Below are 16,984 nucleotides of genomic sequence, written 5' to 3' on the forward strand. Positions count from 1 at the left end.
GGGCCTCTACCTCATCCTGCTCCTTACTCTCTGTAAATACACCAGCTACTTTCCAACACACCGAGTGCTTCCTAACTCAATGCTGCTGTTTTTCGGTCACCTCTATCTGGAGCACTCTGCCCCCTGCTCTTCCCGTGGCTGGCAAGCCTCCAGGCCTCCACTCTGGTATTGACGTGCTCAGAGCCATCCTCCCTACCCTCTTTGTTCCCTTCATGTGAAAACACTAGCAGAAATTATCTTTGTTATGATTTGCTTGCTTATTGCCTGTCTCCTCCCACTCTGTTAGAATGAAAGCTCCATAAAGACAGGAAACCCCTGTCTCATTATTGCTGCATTCCCAGTGTCTTCAATGAATCCTGGCACGTAAGGATTCTCAGTCAATATTTGTTGAAAAAGGCAGTGAGAAGAGAAACTCTAAATCTACACGAATACATGAAATCTGTTCAGCTGTGTGGAGGAGAGTGCCAATTATGCCAGTGTTCACCACGGTGTGATATATTGAGTGGCATCTGAGAGGGAGCTCTCAGTGCTCCTGGGTATCAGAAAGAAAGTAACGTTTCTGTGCTCATAAGCAACAGAAATCACCTCTGCTGCAGAAACATTTTTGGATTGTGATGGCATCTAGGTGAATAGGCTCTTTGTGGTCAGGAGTCTGCAATGGTGGGACATCATGAGCTTCAAAATCAGGCCCTCTGCCTCTGCTCCTTGCTAGCTGTGTGACTGTTATGATTGCCGTTGACCTCTGATTTCCCCACCCATAAACTGAGGACAATGATACAAGCCTTCCAGTGATGCTGTGGAAATTAGAGATAGTCTGTGCCTGGATCTTGCACCTGCTAAATAAATGACAACTTTTTTTTTAGTGAAAATTTTCAAAATCCTATTAATTTGAGACTTGTCATCAGAAATCCAATTTAATTAAGCAACCATTTAAGCACTTTTAATAATTGTCATGAGTGCTGCAGAGAATCCAAAGATTGGTAAGATATACAACATGTCTTTAACTAAAAATCTATAAAAGGGTAAGTAAGATAAGTTATAAAGCTAATGACAGATATGTGTACAATGCTTTGCAATTTGTAAAGTGATTTTTGTATGCCTTTCACTACTTGCTTCTCACTATTACCATGTGAAGGAAATATAATAAGGGCTTTGTGACCCTGTGCAAGTCAGGGGTCTTTCTGAACCTGACCTTGTCATTTGAAAAGTGTAAAGAGTGATAGTTATGTTAGAGAGTATTTTTGAGAAATCTGTGTGATGGCTCAGGCAAAGCATAGAGCCTGGCAGGCAAGAGTCACTCAGATACGTTATCCTTCTTTTGCCCCAATCTCTGGCCCTAGATCCTGTTTTCTTTCCATGATCTGCTTCCAGATGACTGTAATATGAAGTAGTTTGTGATCAGAGTCCCCCTGGAAGAGTATCAAAGTGCCATGGAAGTTCAAAGAAGGAAAGAGAGAGAGATGGCATCTGTTTGAGAGGCTCAAGAAAACGCTTTGTCTTGGAAGAGATAGCATTTGGTATGAGTCTCAAAGAACAGGTAGTATTTTGACAGATAACAAGGTAAAGGTGTCAAGGTGACATTCCGATTAGAGAGAATAGTTAGAGCAGTGAAGTGGCTGCAGGAAAGTCATTGTGAGTGTATCACTGGAGTGTCAGGGAGAGAAGGACCCACCTGTGAGGGTTGGTAGGTCCCCTATTATAGAAGGTGTCTACCTAGGGGGCTTATGTACGATAGAGCAACCCATCAAGTGGTTGGGGGCCATCTTTTAGGAGCTGAGCCAAAGCTGGATGGATTTGGGAAAGGATGTGGAATGTATTTGAGGGGAAGAGAGACAAGCCAACCACCTAGAATGCTCTTGCACAAGTCTAGGAAAAAAGTAATATAGCTGAGATGCAAAGCAAAAGATAGACCAAAGAAATCAACCACCACTGTGGCAACTGATGGGTGACAGTGGTGAGGGAGAGCTGTGGGCAAGATGGTGCTGAGCTTTTCGGCCTAGATGACTAGAGACAGTGGTAGAGAGAGGTGGAGGGGGAGGAGGAAGAAGAAGACAATGATCTTCCTTTTCAACATAAGTTGTTTAGGGTGTTTGGGGACATTCAGTTGGAGGTTTTAATCAGACAGTTGGTAACATGGGTTTGGGGCTTAGGGTTGTAGATGGAGTTTTGTGAGTCTTCTGCACAGAGTTATGACGGAAACTACGGGAGTATTTGAGCTCTTTCATGGGACAAAGTACAGAAGAGGAGGGTGCAAAAGAGAAGAGGTCCAACAAGACAGCTAGGGACATTCTTTGTTTGGAGTTGGCAGGAAGGAGAACTAGCGACAGAAGAGAAGGAGGAGTCAAAAGAGGAAAGAATACTGAGCGGGAGGGTGCAGTATCTCGGGAGACAGCAGATCAGAGTTTCAACAAGGTAGGGCTGGTGGCACAGCTCTTAATGGTTTGTTAACTTTGAGGACCTAAGCAGGCTGTCAGACGGTCTTAGATTTGGTGAGTAGGCGGCCATGGGACCCTTTAAGAAAGCAGGCAAATGAGGGTAAAAGTGAGGAGACAGGTTGGAGATGGAGGATTGAGGAAGTAGAGGCAAGAGAAGAGAATGAAGGCAGAGATGGGGCAGTAGTTTGAGGGAGAACTACTCAGTAGTTGAGGGAGAACATGTTTTAGGTCAAAGGGAAGGAGCCTGTGAAGAGGGAGATATTGAGACGAAACATGGGATGAGAGTTGACGAACACAGCGTTCCTTTCTCAAGGGAGAAGGTACCAGCAAGCAGCCCTTCAGATAACTGAGTGTGGGTGTATATTAAACAATTATTAACCCTAGATAGCTGAGCAAAAGCTGCTTAGAATAATAGGTTTAAACAAGTGTCTGCTGGCCCATCCTAGGCTGGTTGGGAAGGAGATGGCATTTGCCTTTGGTGCTCTCCCTGTCACCCTGATTTTCGCTCCTTGGTCTGGGGAACTCCTCTCCCTTCCCCGTCTCTCCCCAACACATGCACAGTTCATTGTCTACTGAGAAATGAACAACTACTTTATCTCAGTTTTATTAACTAATGAATCTGGTAAGCTAACTGCTGCCCCTGGCAGAAGACTAGAGAGCTATTTCTGCTAACAGTTACCTTCTGGAACTGTGGTCTGTCTTGTTGTCTAATGCATTAATGGTTCACGTGGTGGAACTTCAAGTCAGGAATGAGGGGCGGGGCTGACACAAGAAGCGCTGGGAGATTTTACTTTTCAAATCCTAGCTCGTTTGTGGCCACCCAGCCCTTCCAGTACCTTAAGCACTAAAAATATGGTGCCTTATCCTCCAAGTAAAACTAAAAATCTTTTAAAAGATACAAAGCTTCTGTGTCAGCTATACTTAAAACAGCTTCTTTTAGATTTTCTTTTTTCTTTTCTTTTTTTTTTTGATGAGGAAGTTTGGCCCTGAGCTAACACCTGTTGCTAATCTTCTTCTTTTCCCTTGAGGAAGAGTGGCCCTGAGCTAACATCTGTGCCCATCTTCCTCTATTTTGTATGTGGAAAGTCTCCACAGCTTGGCTTGATGAGTGATGTGGGTTTGCACCTGAGATCCAAACCTGCAAACCTGGGTCACCAAAGCAGAGCATGCAAACTTAACCACTATGCCACTGGGCCAGTCCCTATATTTTCTGATTACAAAATTGTGGCTGAATTCAGTAACACCAAAACTTAAAAATAATTTTTTTCGGTGCACCCCAAGTACTTCATCTGCCAGTTGGGTTATCCATCTCTCCCCCTACAGGTCAAACGTCCCTTCTCCTGGGTGAGGACAGAGTCTCATTGGACTGGGATGCACGAGCCTTATGTTGCCTGAGTTCCAGCCCATCTATCCTGGACTTAGCTGGCTGTGGAATTGCTATTTAGCATTTGTATGAGTAGCTCCCTTTTTGGCAACCTTAGACACTAACTATGACATAGCTACCCTGAACTTAACTAATGACAGTTGCTGGTTTTCATTAAAGTGATTATTCTATTTTATGGGAAAATTTTTTTCCTGTATTTTATAGGAGTTATTTTATCTGTAATGTGTAAAAGCAAGCCATTGCACTCTAGGTTACATTGCGTCATGTTCTAAACCCAAATGCGTGGAATTCTTAGAAAATCTATAGTTAGGGGTTAAATATGTTCTTGGAGGATCAATGACAAGATGCAATATGGTGTTTTGGGTAGAAGGCTTGGCTGGGAACCAGAAATTCTGGATGCTAGTCTCAGCTCAAATTGTTCCCTTCCACGTGGTTGTGGGAAGTTATTCTCCATTCCCAGAAAGGGAAGCAAGTGTTCCTGCTCAGCCTCTAAAATCATGAGGAACAAATGGAGATGAGAGACTCGAACATAGCATAAAAGCAAAATTGCTGCCCAATACATGGAAAAAATAAAATATAGAAGCTGTTTCTGAAGGGTGAAAAAAATTAGTAGAATATTAATTCCATTTGCGGTGCCTGTTATCAGAACCCTCTGTATGCATCATACCTCGCCAAGTGAAGGTCTGGGCAAAAGATTTTATGTTTTATCTTTTTTGTGAATTTCATTTTTCATTTCATATATTTCATTTGTAAAGGGAAGAGAACTTTACATGTGTCACCATGTTGCTTCCGTGTTGGAGGTGCCACTGTGAGTCTCAGCGTAACTGGGAGAGGTTTGCAGGGTGACAATTTGACTGGATTGCACAGGGCTGCGCCAGGCAGCTGCTGCCAGGGCGACGTGCCCCAGAAAGAAAGCTCAGCGTTGTCTTTGCTATCTTCCACTTGGCAAAATAAACCCTACATTCTGCCTTCAGGGAAACAGCTTTTCACCTCCTGTCCAGTGAGGAAGGTTTGATTTTTTTTTTCAGACTTGACTCGGAGAAAACTAGATCTATTTCAACTATGGTTGAAATAACCATAGCAGCAATTTTTATTCGTTTCTCTAAGTATATAGAACATGGAGCTTTCTCCAGTTTATAGTTTACTTCTCTCAGGCTTCATGTGGTCAAGACAGAAGCCTCTCTTATGGGGAAAAACCCCAGAATCCCAGTTCTGCTCATTATTATTAAAGCATGTTAGAGCCAGAAAGATCCAGTCTTTCACTTTACAGAGGGAAGGAGGTCCGGAAGATATAAGTAAATTGTTTAAGGTCACAAAGTATGTGAGGAGTGAGGTCCTGGACCAGAACCAGTCCTCCTAACTCTCTGCTCATCCCTGCATCTTGGCAGATTAGGATACAGAGCAGTTAAAGAGCAAAGAACTGGGGGGAAGTGGTTGTATTTTGATATGAAATGAAAATCACCTACAAATGAGAACCTTAGTTTTGCAACATAGATTCCATTAATTTCTTTAACACAGGTAACACTTCTGTCTTCATTTTGCCCATTAGGCAATAATTCTGAATTTCTTGATTATCACTTGGGTGATTTGCCTTCCCAGTGTTTTTTCATAGCTGTCTGAGATCTTGACAGTGCTTGTGTGTCCACACAGCAGGATTTTTGGCAGAAAGGAAAGAATTCCAGCCTGGTTTCCTGCAGGAAGAAAGCTTATAAGACTCATTCTGTGTGTTGCCTTTGTTCGTTCTCGAGACGTGAAGTGGTTGGCATTGCCTTGGCAACTCCGGTAGAAGCCAATGGCTGCTTCATGGATATGAGTTTCATTGCAGCCTCTCCTGGGAGCAGCCTTGGCGTTGGCCAGAACTGGCACCGGCTGCCTTCCTCCGGGCACAGAGCCATTGTGTGTGTGGAGATGGCCACGTCTTAAGCGTCTTCTATAACACTAGGCACTGCAGTAGATCCTTTATTCACATGAGCCTATGTAATCCTCACAAGGAGCCTGAATTGTGGATATTATTGGCTCTGTTTTACAGATGAGGAAACTGAGCCTCAGCGAGATGGGAGTTATATCTAAGTTTATTTGAATTCATTTCCACCATATATTGGTAGGCTGCCTTCTTTGGGCAACATGCAGCCTGTTGGCTACTAGAGTGAGGAGCACAGAAACCCTATCATAAATCCCTTTGTAAGTTCCCTTCTCTGGTCAGCCGTTCTCTTTCTTAAAGCATATGGATGTGTATGATTTATAGTTTCCATAAGATGATTTTCTCACTCTGGGCTACTTTATAAATGTTAAGAAAACAGAACAACAGTGTGTTGCACCACTGGAGACATCTCTGTATCCATAACATTTATTGAAATAAATTTTATGTTAAGTGTCAACTGAAAAAACTTCTCCTGAGATAGAAATCTACATCATGAAGAAATACCACCACATAATCACTAGGATGGCTATAATAAAGAAGATAGACAGTAACAAGTGTTGGCAAGGGTGTGGAGAAATTGGAACCCTCATATACTGCTGGTAGGAACGTAAAATGGTACAGCTACTTTGGAAAACAATTTGTCAGTTCCTCAACTGACATATGAGTCTTGAACATAGAGTTACTATATGACTCAGAAATTCCCCTCCTGGATATATACCCAAGAGAAATGAAAATACATGTCCACATAAAAACTTGAACATGAATGTTCATAGCAGCATTCATAATAGCCAGAAAGTAGAAACAACCCAAATGTCCATAAGCTGATGAATGGATAAATAAAATGTGGTAAGTCCATACAGTGGAATATTATTCAGTCACAAAAGTGAGTGAAGTACTGATTCATGTTACAACATGGCTGAACCTTGAAACATTATAAGTAAAAGAAGCCATTAGTCACAAAAAGCTATATATTGTATGATTCAATTTATGTGAAGTGTCTAGATTAGGCAAAGCTATAAAGACAGCAAGTAGATTAGGGGTTGTCTAGGGCTGGGGGGTTGGAGTGACTGCTAATGGGTACAGATTCTTTTTGGGGTGATGAAAATGTTCTGGCATTTGACAGTGGTTGCCCAACCTTGTGAATACTCAGACAACCACTGAGTCCTATCCTTTTATTAAGGGGTGGATTTTATGGTATGTGACTTATATTTCAATAAACAATACAACACAAAACAAAACTTATTTTGGCAGGATATTTGTGTTGATAAACAATGAGTGTCAACATTAACTCAAGGACTTCTTGCTCTTTACGTAATGTTTTGGAAACATTCTTTCAGGTTGTTACTAAAGCCCTTAACAGTCTATCAGTTTATCTTTTCTTCTTGTGCAAACCAATATAATCCTTTACTGATGTCTTAACCTTGGACACCTTTGGAGTACTTCAAGTCAAGACAAGTCCATACAACTTTTAGGAAGGAAGCATATCTGTCTTTCTCTTTCTCTCTCAGAGAGGAGAAAAGAGATTTGGACATTGAACGCTTAGCTCTCAAAGTGAGACAAAGCTGTGAGGTAGATGTAGGCAGGGTTCTCTGACTTGGTCTGTCTTGTTCTGGAGGACTGCATCAGGTTGAATTCTTCTTGGAGGCAAATTTTAAATCAATATAAGGACACAACTTTCTAACAGTTAGAGCTAGTTGAGTTCACTGTCACTTGTTACAGCCCATGAAGATGGGATTGTGCATTGAGAGGAGGTTGGACTGGCTGACTGAAGTTCGTATGTCAGTGAACTTCGGTTTCGAAAGGTCGTGATTCTCATACTCCTGCTGTACTCCTTCAGCTGTCGTAGCAATGACTCTTTCTTCATTGAACTCATCAGTTGTATGTTTGTAAATAATTTAGAATTGATTGGGAGGAAAGTAGGAAAAGAAAGCACCAGAGGCTCGTGCTGGTTGTTTCCTTGATGTTTGTAGAGAGTAATTGATTCTAAAGCCAGAACTTGTAGAACACTAGATAGGGAGCCAGGAGGTCTGGATCCTAGGCACAGATCTGCTATCCACCTAATTAGCTGGGTGACTTTCTGCAAGTCGTCTACACTCTGATGATCTCAAGTTTGTTTATTTGTAAAACACAATGTTAGTTTGGAATGACCTTGAAGGATCTTTTGGCTCTGAAATATTCTTGAATTTTTCTTAATAATTTTGACTTTTCATAGCAAGTCTTACATCTCTCTTTTCCTAGCCTTTGGTCAGCCTTTGCCTGTTTTTAATTCCTTCTGTTGTGAGGAAGGCTTGCCATGTGCATGCCCACCATTTTTCTTGTCACTCTTGCCCTTCATCCCTGATCTTAAGTCCTTAATTCCTCACTGGTTTCATGTCAGTCCCACCATGATGGTCAGTCACTTCTTGACTGCTGTAGGCTATAGTAGGGCTCTCTGTCTTTTGTTACCTCGTTAATCACTTTGCTTCAGTCTTTTGTATTAGTCTCAGAATCTGCTGTTTTGTGTGTCTCCTGCTTTTCTAATAAATCGTAAGCCACTTGGGAAAACAGCATGGTGTAAAGGAAGTACACTTGAAATCAGCATCTTAAAGTTCTTTCCCCAAAGTAATAGAGTTGATAATGTGGCTGGGCCCTAGTTTTCTAGTTTGTGAGATGGGGATAGTAAAACCTATCTCAGAGTTACTGTGAGAATTAAATGAGATAAACTATAAAAGGGTTGATCATAGCGGTTGGTGATGGTGTTGGTGGACAGTAGAGAGAAGGTGGTCAGCATGGGCTGAAAGAACTCGTCATCTCCTGTACTGTCAGGAATGAAGTCACATAAACACCTGAGACAGGGAGTTAATGATTCTTCTCCATCGTCAGTTCCTCTTCCTAATACTCCTCAGCGTCTGAAGATCATTCCACAGAGTGAGAAATCTTGCTGTGGAACTTTAAGTCTTTTTTTTTTTTCTATTTCTTTCTTTCTTAGTAAAGATAGAAGAAAAATCATTCAGATCTTTGGCAACCTTTGGTCACAACTCTTAATTGGTCTTAGAGATTCTTATTAGATTACTTCTTGATTATCTCTTCTTGATTATCTCTTCTTGGGGATAATTAATTTCAGTTTCCTTAAATCTCTCCTGGTGCCCATCTTCTAAACCTTTAAGCGAGTCTTTTGCTTTTCTCTGTCTCCCAGAGTAATATTCCTTCCAGGCTGGGAAACAGTTGTTGGGTACCAGGTCAAATGTATTAATAGTCAGGCCATATGGTTCACAGACACTTTGCTCTCAACAACTTGATAGGAATTCTGGTGGTTTGATTTTTTTCTTTTTAATTTTAACTATAAAAATTTAAGAACCATCTGTTGTTATTTTTTGTATGTGATCCTGGTAAGTTATCTAGTTACACTGCTCCTATGCCACTAGCACTGTTCTATGTGGAGGCGTCCATGGCAGAGCTGGGTATACTTCATTTTCAGTTGTAATGTGTATGGGATATGTATGTCCCATCTAGGTTCCCTTCATAAATTGCAGCGGGTTTACCTACATGTAATTAGGTCTTGGGATTTATATGGCTTCTGGCTTAGCTGGTCAAATGCTTCAATTGTAGTGGTCCATTTGATTGGTTGAGAATAGGTCACATACTAATTTCTATGGAACAAACCAAATAGGGTAATGTAATAGAGAGTGATGCCAGGGTGAGGGTCGGGCTGCTTTAGTTAGGATCATGGAAGCCCTCAAGAAGAAAAATAGGAGTTGACTTCTGAAGGGTGATAAAGACAACCAAATGAAAATCTGCAGTAAGAAAATTCTAGGGGAAAGGAAGAGTTAAGAGCCAAGCCTCTGAGCCAAGGAATAGGCACAGTACAGGAGGAAGTCCAGTGGGCTTCACTGTAGTGAGAGGGAGAATGCAGGGAGCTGAGGGTGAAGAGGGTCTAGCCTGAGTATAATAGGAACCAGTGGAGGTTTTTAAGGGAGGAGATGATATCGTCTGATTTATAATTCTAGAATGCTCACTCTGGCTGCTAAGTGAAGATTGGATTGTTAGGAGCAAGAATGGACGAGGGAGACCAGTCAGGAGGCCATAGCTGTTGTCCAGATGAGAAATGATGGTGGCTTGGACTAAGGTTGTGTGGTATAGATGATGAGAAGTGATAGAATTTGGATGTATTTTGGGTATGGAATCTGTGGGACATACTGAATGCTTTTGGTCTGAGAAACTGGGTGATTTGTGATACAATTCTTACTCAGATAGAGAGGGCTTGATGATTCTTCTTTGGCCAGTTAAGGTTGAGATGGCTAATGGACACCAAAGTAGAAATGTCCAGCAGATGATTGAGTATATGAATCTGGAGCTTAGTGAGAGAGGAAGGCTGAAAAGTTCATTTAAATTACGTGAAGGTTAAGAGTATAGACAGAGAGGAGGTTGAGGTCTGGGTCCAGGAGACACATCGTTTAGAAGTCTGGAAGAGACACCAGCAAAGGACACTGATTGAGAGTAGGCAGAGAGGTCAGAGAACCATGAGCTCATTAGATGCCTGGAAAGGAAAGTGTTTCCAGAGGGAGTAAATGATGACCTCATCATTCAGTTTCAAGTGTTGGCACCCAGCACCCATATCAAAATGTAATTCCAAAGGTTTATTCCATAGCTGCAGACTTAGTGATGACTGGAGCACACTGGGCTCAGTGCCTGCCCGTAGAAACCCTCAGCCACAATGGAGTCAGAAACAAGGGGGGCTCTTGTCTCCTTGGGGGCCGTGGGAGATGGGCTTTTGCTGAAGTCTCCATCAGAATTTGTGAGATTTTCATACCATTACCAAAGCAACAAAGAGTAATTAGTTTTTCGTTGTTGTTTTTTAATAGCAGATGTATATACAGCTGGTATGGCCGTGCCACAAGTCAGTTCTCTGAAAATCATCAGTAACTAAATTCTAATTCTGTATTCTAATTCCAAGGCTTTAAGGTTTACCTAAAATAAAAGTCTATAGCCAACTCAGTGCATGAAAGGACACATAAAAATGCTTATGTTTTTAACTTCTTAATGTGCTAAACCTGACAAGATAGGTCTCATAATAAATCATTTCCTGAATTTTATCCTTTCTCGAAGGTGGCTTCTGTTTGGAAGTTAACTTCAGGTTATGGAAAATTGTTCAATTATTTGTTAGTCACTTCATAAATGACATCATTTAAATGAGAAGTTGAGATTTTTTACTTTCTACCTCTCTTAAAGTGAAAGTATAATGCATTCCAACAAACAGTCTAAATTGAAGAGCAAAATTGAGGAGTCTTTTTTTTGGTACCATATACTATAATTTGATAGGTCATTTTTCCTACTGTATTAAGTACATTTTCTCTAAAACCCAAAGCTGGATCATGCTGTAAACAAGATGGTTTATTTTGGTGATTCTCACCAAGTTTGGAGAAATAGTGGATTTATTTTAAATTAAGCAAAGCTGCATTTTCTTTCCAGAAGGTTCAATGGATACGTAGGCAAACTCTGTAAATGTTTATTCTAACCTGTTACCCTACTGACATTTAGTTGAATTTTACAAATAGATGAAGTTAATAAGAATGTAGAGGGCTGATAGTTGGCAATAGATTGTGATGAGGAATATTCTCTTGGTTATTCAACCAAATATGTGGTTCACTAATTGAACGACATTTTCTGGGAACAGAACATCAGAAAATGATCCCTTTCCATAATTGTAACAGAATGATTGGTTCTGCTGCTTTGTATAAAAACAAAATTTTATAGTACCTCAGAATTCTCCATTTTTTCTAACGTCATACTGCAAGTAGCTTATTTAGCTGGTTGGCTGAATCCACCTTCAAAGACTAAAGCTCACACATGAATGCCTGAAGCTGAGGCCCTTACCTATGCTGTACCCCTAGTCATAAACGAGTGAACGTTAAGCCAGTCTGACAGCTGTGTGCTTACTTTTGTGTGAAGGTTATAGGATGTAACAAGCTTTGTCCTTGGATCCCTCAGGAGCAGTTATCTTTTCAAGGTGTCAGGCTGTCCTTAGGTGGTTTCTGGTGGCCAGAGCCATGTATAGGAGGTGTGGGGTGGGAGTGAAGGAGGCTCTGGGTTCTCCTCTTTCTCCTGCCTCCCCTCTGCCACTCAGGGAAAATGAAGATGAAGGGCCGCCTGGGTGGATGGGGCTGTGGGAAGGGCAGCAGGAGGGCCTTTGTCTGGGCAGTATTGGTGAGGAAAAGGCGCCGTTGTGGGAAGAGGCTGTGTCTGTCTTACCGACTGCCTTCCCCAGTGCTCAGCCCTGTGCCTGACATGTAACTGCCCAATTACTCCTTGTAGAACATTCAGTGGTTGGGTGGTTGGGCTCAGGGCTCATATAGTCCTGAGGCAGAGTTTCTTCCCTTTCCCTCTGCTCTTTGCATTACATACGCCTCAGGGTCAAACCAAATCCCAAGACCCCACATGTGGGGCAATCACTTGTTTACTGTACAGAAGAGTCTCCTTTGTCTCTGAAGGCTTGACCCAGTTAAGGTACCACTTATGTGTGTAAAGAAATCGCTAGAATTTTTTGGGACACAAAGCAAATAATGTCTTGCTAATAAGAGCACTTTTTCAAATCTGATCATGTCATCTTCCCATTGAATAAAATCCAAGGACATTACCTTGGCTAGCAGTGCCCTTCATGAACTGCTGCCTGATTTCCTCCCACCTCCTCTTGTACCACCCTCCAGTTCCTTGAAATACCTCCTGTCTGCTCCACCGTCTGCCTGGAATGTTCTTCTGTGGCTCTTCACCATCAGAAAAGATCCACTTAACTGGTACTTCTTCAGGGAGGTCTTCTCTGCGCTGTCTATCATTCCCCTTTCCTGTTATTTTATACCTAAACATTTTGCATTTTCCTATGTGTTTGCTTTCTTACTTACTATCTGTCTGCCACACTAGACTGAACGCTTTGCAGGGACAGGACTGTGTTCTGATTTGGTCAGTATCTAGACTAGGCTCAGTGTAAGCTCTCAATAAGTAAATATTTGTTCAAATGGATGAATGAAGTAGAAAAAGTGTTTCAAGTAAAAAAAATCCTTTTATCTTTCTCCTCACAGATTCTCAGCATATGATACACATACACACATTGTATGTATGGTTCACGCTGTAAAAATTTCCTAGTCTTGATAAAGAACTGCCTTAAAGAATAGGATCGGTGCCAGTGGTCTACTAATATTAGTATTTTTTATTCTTAAACTTCTAATGTGTTTTCTCCGCCCTTTTCTTTCTTTTGTCTTTTTTTTTTTTTTTTAGCAAGGGAAGCCATATGTCTTCGACAGAGTGCTGCCTCCCAGCACGACCCAAGAGCAGGTTTACAATGCGTGTGCAAAGCAAATTGTCAAAGGTGAGTGCTATTTCTTTATTTCCTCCTGGGCTTTCAGAGTAATTGAAAACATTAAGTGCTATTTGCAGCCTAGGAATCAATGTGCCTTGGCTGTAAGCAGAGGCCTGCTAATTGGAAACACTGAATTATAGCCTGAGCTCTGGCCCTGATTTGCAAGTTATTTAACCTCTCTATACCTCCTTTCCAAGGAGATTTCTTTATTTCTTTTGCCACCTTTTTGGGAGTTATTCTGTCACGTAGAAGCTTAAAAGCAAGGTAGGCTGTGGTCACACTGTTTCTGTAATGATTTTAAAATACTGCTCTAGGTATAGGATCCCCTTTTTCCTTTGAAGGAGAAAAATAGATGTTCCTGATGCTCCGGTTGTACATTTTCGGTTTATTTGTTTTGTGCATCTCTCTCTTCAGAAGGAAGCTTTAAATGTGGAAAATTCTTGGGCATCAAGGAATTTTCTATAGCATGATAAAATCCTATTACCTTGTTGGTTATTGAGCTGTTCTTGCTGCTCAGCATTCCATAATTATACCCTCATCTAACCCACTTTCAGCCATCCCACCCAGATCCCAACATTTGTTCCTCCAGATATCTAGCCTGAAGCCTAAATTTGTGTCTTAAAAATCAGTCCTTTTCTCTGGGACTGGCCGTGGCCCTGAAGGATTTGTGTCAAAATAACAGCAGAGAGATGGAGCAGTTTACACATTGCTGTCCCTTGCCCTTTCAAATCAGGGCAGGTTGGAGCTTGCCTTGGGGGAGCTCGCCATCTGGACAGAGCTGAGGAGCGGCTCCTGCTATTTGCTTTTCATCCTCAGATCCTTGCCTTCAAATTTGAATGCTATGGCAATTGTGCTTTCAAATGTCTTGATGCTGGTACTTTTATAGGTAGCTCTGGATTTAAAGAGCAAAAAGTAAAAACAAAGCCCAAAAGACTCCTTGTCATGTTAGCGCTGCTTGTTTTTAGAAGCTGAGCTGACTAACCTAACTACTTGAAATTCATGAAAATCAGCCCTGGGTGCATCTGTTAGATTAATTCTGACCCTGGACACCTGCGTGGGAGACTCCCATTAGTATGCAATGTTCCTGCTGAGGTGTATGGTTATTCACATTATTGTTGCAGACATCAATTAATTTTGAAGGTCTTCACAGTAAGATGATTGTAGAAAACTGAAGAGAAAAAATAAGCCTGAATTTGAGCTCTTTTTGAATTAATAGTATGGGCCTGTATCTGGTGGTAATTTTTGTTTTCTCTCTTTTTCTACTATGCTTCTCTTTCTAGTTAAACACTGTTTCTCCCTCTTTCTGGAATATATAGTTCTAGTTTCCTCCTGGTCAGGTCTCCTTCCCCTCTATTATTAGACTCTTTCATATTTTTATTAAAGCAAGACTAATCACATATAAGCCAGAATTTCCTTCTTTCTCTCTCCCCCTTCATTATCAGAACCAAACAGTACTTACCACATGCTGTGCTAAGCATGAGGGCCATTTAAATACATCCCTACCCTCTCTAATTCTGTGTTGTAATTAGAGATGGGTACATTCCATTTAAAAAAATCCTATGATTAACAAACAATAATGATAATCTTTGAGTCTTTCTTTACTAGAGAAGTTTGGGCTCCTTTCAGTGTTTGGATTGTTCTGTAGTGTGATACATCAGAAATAAGCAGTCCTTAGGGAGTTCTTGTGAAGATGTGACCTAACTGTGGATAACTTGAGACCCAATATGCAATGAACCACAAAGAAGACCACTTAGGATAAAATTAGGCTCTGATGTGATATGATAAACAGACATTTTTGGGGGGACCATAAATATAACATAAATGTACCCATTTTATAGCAATAAAGAGTATCTTATTCTCCCTTGAAAGTAAATTATTAGGAGGATGATGAAGACTTGACTTAACTTTTTTTAATATGCACTGAAGCCAGCATGAGGGGACGTGGCTGGGTATTTCTGCATCAGCAAGGGAAAATGTAGATGTGTAAGAAAGAACTCCTTGGAATAGATTTCCGGGTACAGCTGAGGTATCTCTTGCCATGACAGGCCGTATTTAAATCAAGAATGGGAAGTCGTGCTGCGGGGGCCTTTTTTTCTAGAGGTCAAGAATTGAATCAGATGACTCTGAAAGTCTTCCACTTCCCGTGATTCATGGTAATGTGGTGGACTGGGGAGCTTTCCTTTCAAGTCTATCTAAACCCTTAATGTTTTTGAGATCAGAAAGACTCCTTTTAACTGCATGGCTTTATTCTCTCTCAGTTTTTTCATTCCTTTCAGTTTCATTGGGTTTTTAAAAAAAATATTTCAAACATTTGATTGTAGAGTCTTGATATCTCCCACACTCTCATCTTTGTCTGGTGTGTGTTTTCAAAATGTTGACTGAAAGAGTATGTAGAATCTCCTCCATTTCTTCTGGAAGAGATTATAAGGTTTGTAACTGCCAGCACGGTAAATAGGAAGGTTCCTGTGGATGCCTAGGAATTAAAAACCATGGTTACCAGGTGCTATTGTTGAAGTACAACTAACTGTGTCCCAGCCTACAGAAGTCACTCTGGGCATTTGCCTTCCAAACTAACTAGATGTAGACTATCCGGTGCTAGAGAAAGTGGTTTCTTATTTTCCAGATTTAATTTCTTTAAACTTCATGCATTTGGTTGTTTCTTTCATTTATTCGTTTTTGCAAGTATGTTAAGTGTTTACCATGTGGTAAGCACTGCTAGGGACTGGAGTCACTAAGATACGTAAGACTGTCTGCAAGAGGCTTCGAATATAGGGAAAAAGATAGACACATCCATAATTATCATACACGTGGGCATTATGTGCTTTAAGATAGGTGTGTACAGAATGCTAAGGGAAGACAGAAGACAGTCGCTTGGTACTGATTTTGGTGGATGGAGAGAGGGAGTGGAGAATTAAGGAAGGCTTCTTGAAAAGCTTAGGTCCTAAGGACTGTAAAATATATATAGCAGGGCTGTTCAAGCAGAAGGAATAGCAAAAGCATAAAGACACAGGTTGTAAGGCATGTTTGGGCAACTGAAAGTGGTACGGGATGCCTGCTGGATGAGTCTTGAAAATTTAGGCTGGATCAGAGTTTGATGGAAATTCATGGACTTTATTCTACAGGCAATGTGGCCCCATTGAAGAGTTTTAAGCTTAGGATGTCCTCAGATCTATTTTATCATTATACTATATATGACTCTTAAGAAGAAATATAGTTATTTGGCTACTGTTATCTGTCAGGCATCTACTATGCACTTTACATGTGTCACTGTATTTTAAATCTTAACAACTCTATGAGGTGTATAGATTATTATTCCTATTTTACTAAAGAGGAATTTGAGGTGAAGTAACTCGTCCAGGTCAGTTAGGGGCTAGTGAGGCTGGGACTTGAGCCTGAGTTTTCTGACTTACTTGAATTCTTCTACACCATCCTGCCCCCAATTTTCTGGTGGCCCCATAATGAGCATTTAATAACAATTATTTTATGGGTTGTTCCTTTTCTATCAGGCCGTATGGACTATTAACCAAGCATTGCAAAAAGACTGGGATAGGAGTGGGGGTGGGAGAAGAGGAGAGCGGGGAGAATAGAGATTGAGGTTCCAGGGCCTCAAGTGGCCCTGGCTGTTGCCAATAATGAGATGTGATTCCACTCTGAAGATGCGGCAGCCCTCCCTTGGGTAGAGCAGCTGCCCTTCAAGCTGGCTGGTTGGCCATAGGTTTCTGGTTGGCCACAGGTGTTCAGCAGGACCACCTCTATTTTCTCTGGGCATGGCCTGCTGGAGTAGTTTGGTTGACTGGTGAGAGCCTTAGGATTGTCAGCCTCTGTAGCTGGAAACTCTAGTGCCACTGCCAGGCCAGCATTTCACTTGGAGAGTTGGTAGGAGGCCACAGCAAGCCTCCTCAGGAACATTGATG

At 41.3% G+C, this 16,984-nt stretch overlaps 1 protein-coding gene across 2 annotated transcripts in view; it reads left to right on the plus strand.

Moving 5' to 3' along the window:
- Positions 1-16,984, plus strand: part of KIF5C (kinesin family member 5C) — a 146,758-nt gene that overhangs the window by 33,259 nt on the left and 96,515 nt on the right. For both annotated transcript variants that reach the window (XM_070579701.1, XM_070579702.1), the window contains exon 2: positions 12,989-13,079. In XM_070579701.1, the coding sequence (XP_070435802.1) occupies positions 12,989-13,079 (91 nt within the window). The remainder of the gene's footprint in view (positions 1-12,988; positions 13,080-16,984) is intronic.

The sequence above is a fragment of the Equus przewalskii genome, chromosome 17, assembly GCF_037783145.1.
Source record: "Equus przewalskii isolate Varuska chromosome 17, EquPr2, whole genome shotgun sequence".
Classification (NCBI taxonomy): Eukaryota; Metazoa; Chordata; class Mammalia; order Perissodactyla; family Equidae; genus Equus; species Equus przewalskii.